Source organism: Mesoplodon mirus (assembly GCF_964341445.2).
Source record: "Mesoplodon mirus genome assembly, chromosome: 2".
In the NCBI taxonomy this organism is placed as follows: domain Eukaryota; kingdom Metazoa; phylum Chordata; class Mammalia; order Artiodactyla; family Ziphiidae; genus Mesoplodon; species Mesoplodon mirus.
The window spans coordinates 178,993,030-179,003,804 of record NC_138977.1 but is presented as its reverse complement, the minus strand read 5'-3'; the positions used below and the strand labels follow the sequence as shown (position 1 = coordinate 179,003,804).

Genomic DNA, 10,775 nt, shown 5'->3' with positions numbered 1-10,775 from the left:
TATGGGGTTCCAGTTGCGCAGGTATGACTCCAAGGGCTCGGGGTTCATATGTGCTGGAGAGAGGCTGTGGAGGTCGCCAGGGCGCCATTGTGGTCCTGGAACGCTGCCAGGCCCCCACAATTCCCCAACTTCAACATTCTTTAATCCATTAAACCCTCCAAGCAGGCGCTGCCTGGCCTTCCAAAAGCTTTTTCCTCAAGCTGGGAAAACCCAACAGAGAAATGATCATTTTTCAACTATGAGAGCCCACAACACTCATACATACTGAAGCAAGTCACATAAAAGAAAGAATTCCTTCCCACTCTCCTGAGAGAGGTCCCTCAGCGCAGAGAATATTGAGTTGCCCAAACTATGGGCCAGGCTGGGGTATGTACAGATTAGGAGGGCTCTCACCCAGGAGCTGGAGTTTGTCACTGGAAGAAATCGCTGCCCAGGTTATTCATAAGCATTTCTTTGAAATCCCAATTCCTGTGTTTCCTCTGTCCCAAGTTGTGGATCCCCTGGGCCAGCTGAGGGACACAGAGAAGGAGGAACAGCTTAGAGTAGAGGAGCCCGCTCTCTATCCCAGTAATAGCATCTGGGCGCTGTCAGAGGACCCAATGGACAAGGTGGGAAGAGATTGTATATCACCTGGGTAAGACGAGGCACTGTGGCCCCAAACTGTTGAATAAGCCTGGTCTTGTAGACACCTGTCTGCCCCTCTACCCTTGGTGTTCACAGATTACATATCTCCTAGGGTCTCCTAGATGTGTTTTATCTTGTTGCAAGGACTAGTCCATTCCTGACTCCAACCTGGCCTCTTCCTCTAAATACCCCCAAAGTCTCAACCAGATTCTTACTTTTCCAGGCAGGCCTGAACCTCTGGCTTAAAAGGACAGCAAAACAATAGGGTTCCTCTACATGGCCTGATATTAAGGGCCCAGGATAGTACATGCTCCATGCCTGTGACCTTTGGAGAAAGACAGACACCTAAGTAGCTGGGTGATCTTGGGCAAATCATTTATCTTTGACAGTGTCCCTTAAGCTTCCCATCAGCAGAGTGGTTGGATAATAGAACCAAAATCCCTGAAAAGGAGATGTAGAGAAATCTGCATCGTAAACTCAGCACCTGGAAGCCTGCTCACCTGTTTTCTCACATGCTCTCCTGAGGCTCTACTACATGATAGTAGAGACGGTAATGTCACTACCGCACTGTCGTTTGCTCTGCAAGTGAAATACTTGAAACTGAATCACCCTGGCATCCTGGCTTGGGTGAGCAGCACTCAGAGGGAGATTGGCTTTCAGAGCAGGTGACAACCCAGAGGCCTGCCTCCTGTCACTGTAGCCAGGCAGTCAGCTAACACCACTTCACTGTTGGGATGGATCTTGCTCCCAGCAGCGTATCCCACTGCCTCCTGCCTAGGAGGGGAGCCCAAGCAGATCTTCACTGACATTCAATAGCCTTGTTCTTCCACTGTTTCCATCTCAAGGATATTAATCTCTAGCCTGCCTGTGGCTATCAGAATTCTTTTTCAACACTTCCAATACATACACTCATCATAGCCATTTTCCAGACTTACTAGAAAGAGGCACAAAACTCCAATATGACCAAAACTCCATATGCCTGGTTTTCTGTATCTACTTTTAATTGAGAACTATGGAAACATGGAATAGAGGATGATTGATTTATGTGAGAGGGTATATGATTCATGGTGAGGTTCCACAAGTGGAGAGGGAGAAAGACTTTACAGGCAGAGGGGACTGAATGAGTCTTGCAGTGAAGGCTTGAGGCTCTTGAGTAGTCTGATACAGGTAGAGAGGAGAGGAAGCAGGATGGGAGGTGTGGTCAATGCCACTGCAAATGCCAATGGATGTGAACTCATTTCTGGTAGACAGTGGGGAGCCACCAAAGATTTTTTTAAAAGAGGTAGATGGTTTGTTACATTCATGTTTTAGAATTATCATTCTGGTGGCTGTGTGTGAATTCATCTTTTTAAATCGACTTTTTATAGAACAGTTTTAGGTTCACAGAAAAATTGAGCATAGAATACAGAGAATTCCCATATACCTCCCTCCCCACCCACCCCCAGTTTACTGTCTTGCATTAGTGTGGTATATTTGTTACAATTAATGAACCAATATTGATACATTGTTAACTAAAGTCCTTAGTTTACATTAGTGTTCACTCTGTGTTTTATAGTTCCATGGGTTTTGACAAGTGCATACTATCATGCACACACTGTTACAGTATCATACAGAATCGTTTCACCACCCTAAAAAAATCCCCTGTGCTTCACCTATTCATTACTCCTCCCTTCCTGTAAATCTCTTGGCAGTCACTCTATCTCAACTCATCTTGCTTTTCCAAAACATCATACAGTTGGAATCATACGGTATGTGGACTTTTCAGACTGGCTTCTGTCTCTTAGTAATATGCATTTAAGGTTCTTCCATGTCTTTTTGTAGCTTGAGAGCTCATTTCTTTTGGCAAGTCTATTTCTTTTTGGTGCGGGGGGGGCCCACACTGCACGGCTTGTGGTATGTAAGTTCCCTGACCAGGGATTGAACCCAGGCCCTTGGTGGCGAAAGAGCCGAGTCCTAACCACTGGACCACCAGGGCATTCCCTGGTAAGTCTATTTTTTTACATTTTCCTTCAATAAATATTTACTGAACTTCTATAGATTCTGTCTATCCAATAGAGATATAATGCAAGGTCACAAATTTACTTTTTCTAGTAGCCACATTAAAAAAGGTAAAAAGGAGATGAAATTAACTTTAATAACATGTTCTACTTAACACAATGTATTCAAAATATTATTATTTCAACATTTTATCAGTATAAAAATTGAGATACTTTATATATACATTTTTTTGTACTAAGCCTTGGAAACCCAGTGCTTTGTATTTCCAGAACATCTCAGGTTGGACTAGCCACATTTCCAGTTCTTGGTGGACACACACAGCTGGACAGTGCAGTACCGTGCTGGATGCTGAGGATGAGCAGGTGGACAAGGTCTCTGACATCATACCGCTGACAGTCTAGTGTGGGAGACAGATAGTAAAGAAGTCAACAAATCATTTTGGAGAGTGATAAGCGTTATTGAGAAAATAATACACCCGTATTATACAGAGACTGGGAGGCAGATTTAGATTGCCTGGGTAGTCGGAAAAGCCTTTCTGAGGCTGAGACCCAAATGAGGAGGCATTAACCATCAATTATCTATTGCCACAATAATGCTGTATAACAAGCCACTTCAAAATTCACAGGCTTACTATAATAGCTAGTTATTATTGCTCATGAGTCTACAAGTCAGCTGGGCAGTTCTTCTGGTCCCAGGTGGGCTCACACATGCATCTGTGAGCAGCTGCAGGTCAGGTGGGTGGCTATGCTGATCCTGGCTGGGCTTGCCTGTTTGGGGTCTGCTGGCTGTTGACTGGTATAGGATGTCCTCAGCTCTTTTCCATGTAGCTTCTCATCCTCCAGCAGGCTAGCCCAGGCCTGTTCTCATGGTGGAGGCAGGGATCCAAGAGAGAATGTGGAAGCATTCAAGGTTTATGAAGGCTCAGGCTCAGAACCATTTATCACTTCTGCCACATTCTTTTGGCAGAAGCAAGTTACAAGGCCAGCCCAGATTCTGGGAGGAGTTGCAAAGACACATTGCAAGAGGTGTGTGTACAGGGAGGGATGGAAAATTCAGGCGATTTTGGCAATTCATCTCCCATATTACTTAAAAAGCTTTCAACACCATCAGGAAGTTGTAACAATGCTAAACTCGTATGTGCCCAATGAAATATCCTAAAAATATGAAAACAGAAATAGAATTGTAGGGAGAAATTGACAAAATTCCTCTTACAGTGGGAGGTTTCAATGCACCTTTTGCAATTATTGGTAGTTCAAGCACACACACAAACAGTAAGTAAAGATATGGAAGAGTTCAACATAATTTATGAGGTATTTAGTTCACAAATATTTTCAGCATGCTTTCTGTGTGTGAGGCACTATTCTAGGTGTGCTGGGCATATAGCAGTGAAAAGTCAACAATGCCTGTCCTCATAGAGTTTATATTCTAGTGGAAGGAAACAAACAGACAAGTTAATATGTAAAACAAACATGATGACCACTATGGTGAAAGACAAGAGGGAAAAGATATGGAGTGTGGGGATAGCAGGGTGAGGGGTTTGACTTAAATAGCATGGTCAGGGTAGACCCTACTGAGGAGACACTGGAGTGAAGACCTGAGAGGTGAGGGCTTGAGTCCTGTGCTTACCTCTAGGACCAGTGGAGGGAACAGCAGTACAAAGACCCTGAGGCAGTAGCTGGTTTGGCAGGTTCTAGTAGTAGACAGAGGCATGCTTGGCAAAGTGGGAAGGGATAGGAGTTGTCAGGGGCCAGATCATACAGGGCCTTATAGGCCATGGTAAGGATTTGGGATTTTAGTTCTGGTGATGGGAAGCCCCAGGAGGGTTTTTGTTGAGGGAGAGGGGTATCATAGAGCATTAGGGGTGAGGACCTTGGGGAGAAGAGGGCTATTTCCAGACAAGAGTCAGGTAGCCAGACCTTTAGAGATGACTGGGTACCAATCCTTGTCAGGCAGCCTGTCCCCAGGGAATTTCCCTTGCTGTGTCTTTCAATTACCTAGACAGCAGTTTATTCCCCAAAGGATGTCACTATCTACAGAGAACATGTTCCAATTATCCCAGAAAACAAGGTAATTGGGACTGTAGTAATATTCATTGCCTCAATTCTCAGAATGAAAACCTATCCAAAGCAAGAACAAAAGGTAGCTCCAGAAAGCACTCCCTCCCACTTGGGAAAACCCAGTCATTAACTTATGGAGCCACAGTTTATGTGAAACTGTTGTCAGTTTCAAGTCACTTTCTTTTTATGAATAATCTTACATTAAAAAAGGAGAGAAATGGGGCCATTTATTCAACAAATATTTACTGAGTACCTACTATGTGCCACACACTCTTCTAAGTGCAAGGGATACAGCAGAAAACAAGACCGGCAAAGATCTCTAACCTCATATGGAAGATAAACACGCAAAATATGTGATATGTTGGATGAGAGATAAATGCTCTGAAGAAAAATAAGGGGGGGAATAGTGAACATTTGAGAGTGGGTGTGTTACAACTTAAAATAGGCTAGTCAGGGGGACATTAGTTGAAAAAGTCCTATCAGCCCAATATTCCTCAGAACAGAGAGAAGGGTTGGGGAGTGTCAGAGGTATAAAGGCAGGGCGGGGCCCACATCTCGTAATACAACCACTACAATGTTAAGGGTATGATTTATAATTTTATTCCACATTCCATGAAAAGGAAAAATTTCCTCTAGCTGATGTGGTAATTTCTGACCTCTAGTTCTTGGAACTGAATTATATAAGTTGTAGTACATTTTACTACACATTATCAGAAAAAGACTGCATAGCTCTATTTAGCAACTCCAGTTCTGACAGTTCCCATGTCTGGGCTAAAACAAAGGCACAACAATGGCAGAATAGATTCTTCCAGTTTTCTTTGTGGGATTTTCTTTTTTCAGCTAGAGTCCATCTGAGTGGAACTCAAGGTAGTGGGGATGCTGTGCTCCTCTAGGCAGCATACAGGGACAGCCTGCAGCATCAAAGGGTACACGCTTGCCTCAGATCCTTTTCAGTTTCTGAAATACATAGGAAATTTAATGGAAAAAAATCAGATATCTGAGAGCTTTGCATAGACGCATTCTAGCAAAGAAAAAAGCACCTAGTGGGTGTGTATGTGCACAGATTCAAATGAAGTGAAGAGAACCAACCTAGGGGCTGGGAATGGGGAATGGGCGGGAGTATAAGCTGAGGGAACTAAGAAAACAAAAGCAATAAAATACAAAAAAAAAAACCCCAAAAAGCTGCTTGCCCATGTGTTATCCACACTGGAATCCAGTTCACTCACTGGTATGGAACTCTGGTATGGGCCATGGCAAGGGAATGGGGTGGAGCCTTCAGAGCACTTGTTAGCCTCAGTGGAACCAGGGAGGTAAAGGGTAAAGTGGTGGTACAGCTTGCAGATCCACAGTCTGAACTTCCTCTAGGAGGGTCCCTGGAGTGGGCAGGCTCTCCTGTCTTTAGTGTGGGACACATGAGGGTGGAGAGCCCTAGCACAGCTCTTTTCAGTATTCATACACCAAGCTTCCACAGACTTAACACACACACAGAATTTATTTTTCAAATCATGTACTGGATTCAAGAAGATCTGAAAGTAATAATGGGTCCTGAATGCTTAAGAAAAAGTTTGATTTCCTTATTAGTTACAACACCTCGAGCAAATGCCAACGTCTCCATTACCTCACTTGTAAAATAAGGATAACAGGTAAAGATGCAAATGAAGACTTCCTCAAGAGCCTGATATCATATCTGATGCATAGTAGGTTCTTAATGTTCTCCTCCATCCAAACAAAAAGAATTAGACTACTGTCAAATGCTATGGGTATACTTTAAAACAGTACTTGTTAACCTTTAACATGTGGACCAATCACCTGGGGGAATCCTGTTCAAGTGCAGATTCTGATTCAGGGGAGTTGGGGAGGAGACAAGGATTCTTGCATTACCCAACAAGCTTCCAGGTTCTGACTATGCTGGGGGTCACTCTTGGAGTGGCAAGAATTTAACATTAAGTTCCATTACTTAACACAACTACCACACAAAAAGCCCTCAAAAGGAGCTCCACGGACTAGCTATTTCTTTAAAAATTTTACTTTTCCACTTCAGCTTCATGCAGAGTCACTGACCCAGCTAAATGCCCAGCACCAGCCAGGCCAGGGCATAATGAGCTTTGTGAGGGCATCATTTGGTCCTGGAGGGTTCACAGCACCCTTTTACAGAAAGATCCTGCAACTGTCTCCCCACCACTTTCAGCTTTTTGACCTTAGCCTTTGCCTCTGATGATAATTACCCCTTAATTAGCACCCACCACCATGTCATCTAAATAATTATAGTAAGTGCAGCTTGCACCTCTGCTGGCAGTCTTCAAACAAACTGATAAAACAAGATCCTATGCCAATTTTTAAAAAGACAAAACTGACCCAAATAAAAGTCACATGCTGTGGAACACGCAGACTCATTACAACTTCCATTAGAATAAGCTACTTGAGTTGGTTTTGAAAAAAAAAAAAATTATATAGTGAAGCCCTAACCCCAATGTGAGGGCATTTGGAGGCAGGGCCTTTGGGAGGTTATTAGTTTATGAGGGTAGAACCACTATATGAAGAGACAAAAATGATCTCTCTCTACCATGTGAAGAAACAGCAAGAAAGCAGCCATCTGCAAGCCAGGAAGAGAGTCCTCACCAGGAAGAGAATCAACCTGCACCTTGATCTTGGACTTCCTAGCCTTCAGAATGTGAGAAATTTCTACTGTTTAAGCCAAAAGAAAAAAAGAAAAAAAAGTTGGTTTTGATACAATCAAGTATTGATATATTTGGGAAATTGTAAATGTCGGAATGTAAATTTTGCAAGCAGTTGTGCAAAGGTAAAACAATTCAGCCAGACTAAAATCCACTCTAAATTCCTGTTGGGAAGGGCTACAGGATGTCTGAACTATTTTTTCTGTTTGTAGTTGCTCGAATATATTGGAGGAGTTTGGTAACTTCCGGGTGCATTCAAAGCAAATTACCTTTTGTGGAGGAAGAGGCGGGCTTTTCAAATAATGCAATTAGTAGTTTTCTAATTTCCCAAGTGGATCTCCATTCACTGCCCACCTAACAGCAGTGCCATCCGAGCCCAAAGAATCATGTACATCTCTTAGGAGGAACCAATTGTGCTACTCTTAACGTGGTTTTCCCTCCGCAGCCTTAAAAACAAAAAAGGAAAACTAAAACTTTCCGAGTTTCTGAAGAGGTAATACATCGACACGGAAAAAACTTCGAACAGCACAAAATGGTGTGTAAAGAAAAATAAATGATCTCCCATCATCTGCCACCTCCCTGTCCTCCCCAGAGGCAATCACTGGTTCATTAAATTTTTTATTATGGAAAATTTCAGATATATAGAGATATTGGAATGAGCCCGTGTATAACACAGCATCAGCAATGAAAAACACCCCATTGGCTTGTTTTATTCTCCTTCCATCAGTTTTTGTAGGAGTTATTTTAAAATAAATCCCAGACACCGGATCATTTTATCTGTCAAAACTTTTAGTATTTCGTCTTTTTTTTTTTCCTTTCTCTCCTTCACATAACCACATTACTGTCAGCACACCCAACAAGGTTAACGATAATTCCTTAATACCATCGAATATTCTCAGGGGTCACTTTTAACGGGTTCGGGACGGGCAGAGGGAGAAAGAACTACGAAGGTAAGGACCGAGGGGATACAGGTGGCACAATAAAGAGCCGAGCTGACATCGCTCCAGGGCGCGGCCGTGGATCGGTTGCCCAGCTCCCCGGGCCTCCCAGTTCCCGCTGTCATTAACTGCGCAGGGCCGGCACCGGCCAGGGCGGGTCGAGGGCCGCACGGAGCCGCGAGCTCCCAGCCTCCCGTCTCCCAGGCGGCGACCCCAGCAGGCCCGGCGCAGCTGTACAACCCACCGTCCCCAGACACCGGCGAGTCCCGGGAGGGGAAACGATTGACACAGCTGCCTGCACTGCGCCCCCGGCCCTCCCCCGTGGCACCTGCGTCTCCCGGCAGGGCCAGCAGCTGGAACTTGCTCCGGAGCCCGGGCCGCCCGGGTCCGCCACAACCTCTCCTCCGGCTGCCAGCTCCCGCGCCGAGCTCTCAGCACCGCGACCTCGCGGGCTCGGACTACAACTCCCGTCGGGCCCCGCGGTCGGCCCAATGGCGGGCGCCGGAGCATGCGGGGCGCGGCGCCTGCGCGGCGGTTTGAGTAAGCAGCCGCGCGATTGGCTGCGGGGTCGGGCGGCCGCGCGGGGCCTGTGGGAAGCGGAGTGACGGAGCGAGCCGCTGTTGGAGGAAGGAGGTGGGGGCCGGGAGCGCAAATGGCGTTGAGATGGTTCAGGGCCCTGTTCAAACTCTAGCGCTGACCATTCACCGACGGAAGCGGCGGCGCAGGAGGCGGCGGCGGCCCATCGGGGGCACGTAGCGGGCTCTGGTACCAGCTCCGGCGGCGGCGGCGGCGGTGGCGGCGGCAGCCAGGGAGGCCTAGGCCCGGGCCCGGCCGGCGGCTCTCGAGGCGGGGAGGGAAGTTGCGGTGCCGCCGCTCCTCACCCCCCCCTCCACCGGGTTTCCTATTTACCGAGAGCGGAGTCGCGGGTTCTGACGGTGGCGGAGCCCTTTGCCTCTCTTCGCTCACCAGCCGGCCCCGTTCTCCCGCGCGGGGCTCCGGCGCCCGCCCGTGGGCCGTTGGGAGCGGGAGAGGCGGAGGCGGCCCGAGGCTAAAGCACTCGCCAGGCGCCGAGGGTAAGTGAGGTCTCGGGTGGCTGCCTAGGCCCGGAGCTTGCCGAGGGTCGGGGAGGCAGGGGTCCGGGAGGGGGTGATGGAAGTCTCTGTATCTCACCCACCCGGCCTCTGAGGAAGTTGGGCAGGGGAACGATCTGAAGAACTCTTTTCCCCTTTATTCTGAGTTCTTTCTGGGCTACGGCTGATTTAGTTCCCTCCCCAGGCGCGGTCAAGTGCGTTGGTTTCAGGGCGGAATTTTTTTGCCGTCTTTCCTCCGCCCCTGGCCGCCACTGAGGCCTTCCACTGCCCTGGGGATTCGGTGGCAGAAGCTTCCGGGGCGTCGGAAGCAACATCCCTTTCCTGGGAGGTGGGGGTGGGGAGGAGAAAAGTTGCGTGAGCTTCCAGCGGGAGGGGGGCCGCCTCTCCCCGCCACCTCCTTGCGCACCGCCGCCCCCAGGTGAGGATTTCTGGGTGATGAGGTTTGGCTTTTCCGGCTTTCATTCCGTCGTGGAAGCCCCTAAGCCCTTGGAGATCTGAAAGACGCTGAATTTGGTTGGGGGTTAAGTGTGAGGACCTTTTATCCCAGCTTACTTCCCAGAAAATTCGACCTAGCTTTGGGCTGGGGCAAAGGCCCACCGACAGAAAAGACTTACTTGTGAATCATTCTTTCCTTTTTGGTTAGGGTAATCTTTGGAGTTTGAAGCCTGAGCAAGATAGCCTGTGTTCTTGAAGTATACTGAAAATATAATGTCACATACGTCTACACACTTGTTTTTGAATTTCTGTGTACTTTACACTCAAGGCTTGGATAATGCCATCACAATAGTTTGTCTAGTGACTTAAAAAAAAAAAAGACGTGGAAAACTGTCAAGACAGTCAAAGGTAGGGGATATTGTATAATGAACTCCCATGTTCATCTTTCAGATTCAACAGTTATTAACTCTAAGCCAAATTTTTCTCATCTATGCACTTTCCATTCCACACTCCTTAAAGTCAGAGAATCACTGACATTATTGCATCAGTATTTCAGTATATATTTGTCAAAGACATGGGGTTTTAAAAAAAATAAGCATGATTTTCTTGTAACTTAAAATAATTCACTCCTTAATATCAAATATTCATCTGCAGACTTTCAAGTTGTAACAGTGAATGTTTTATGGTTCTCGGACCACTTTTACCATGAGTTTTTCTGGTATGGGCCTAAAGTAGCCCAAGTCTAGATTTTTGGTTTGGCCTTTAGTCAGCATTTTTAGGTAATTACCGTGTTAGTGTATCCAAAACATTCCAGCTTTGTTGGTGTATGTGTAAATGTAGATCTGTAGATCAGGGCTTTATATCCGAGGAGGAATGAAAAGAAATGACTTATTTTGTGTTTCTTGTAGCTGCCAAATACACTTAGTTTTTTTTAGCTATTCTTAACAAGAAAGACAA

General features: G+C 46.2%; 2 protein-coding genes across 3 annotated transcripts in view; one reads left to right on the top strand and one right to left on the bottom strand.

Annotated features, from left to right (window-relative positions):
- Window positions 1-5,256: 5,256 nt before the first annotated feature.
- Window positions 5,257-10,591, bottom strand: LOC309816206 (uncharacterized protein; the record flags this gene model as incomplete). The annotated part of the gene is made up of 7 exons (XM_082643416.1): window positions 5,257-5,636; window positions 6,298-7,364; window positions 7,624-7,800; window positions 8,537-9,165; window positions 9,263-9,389; window positions 9,467-9,811; window positions 10,523-10,591. The coding sequence occupies 5 exons, from the start codon at window positions 10,589-10,591 to the stop codon at window positions 7,777-7,779; spliced, it is 1,194 nt and encodes a 397-aa protein (XP_082499542.1). The 3' UTR covers window positions 5,257-5,636; window positions 6,298-7,364; window positions 7,624-7,776.
- Window positions 8,916-10,775, top strand: part of WAPL (WAPL cohesin release factor) — an 84,487-nt gene continuing 82,627 nt past the window's right edge. The window contains exons 1-2 of one of the 2 annotated variants that reach the window (XM_082629900.1): window positions 8,916-9,365; window positions 10,027-10,226. The gene's annotated coding sequence lies outside the window, so the exon portion shown is untranslated. The remainder of the gene's footprint in view (window positions 9,366-10,026; window positions 10,227-10,775) is intronic. The other variant, XM_082629899.1, reaches the window with a different exon arrangement.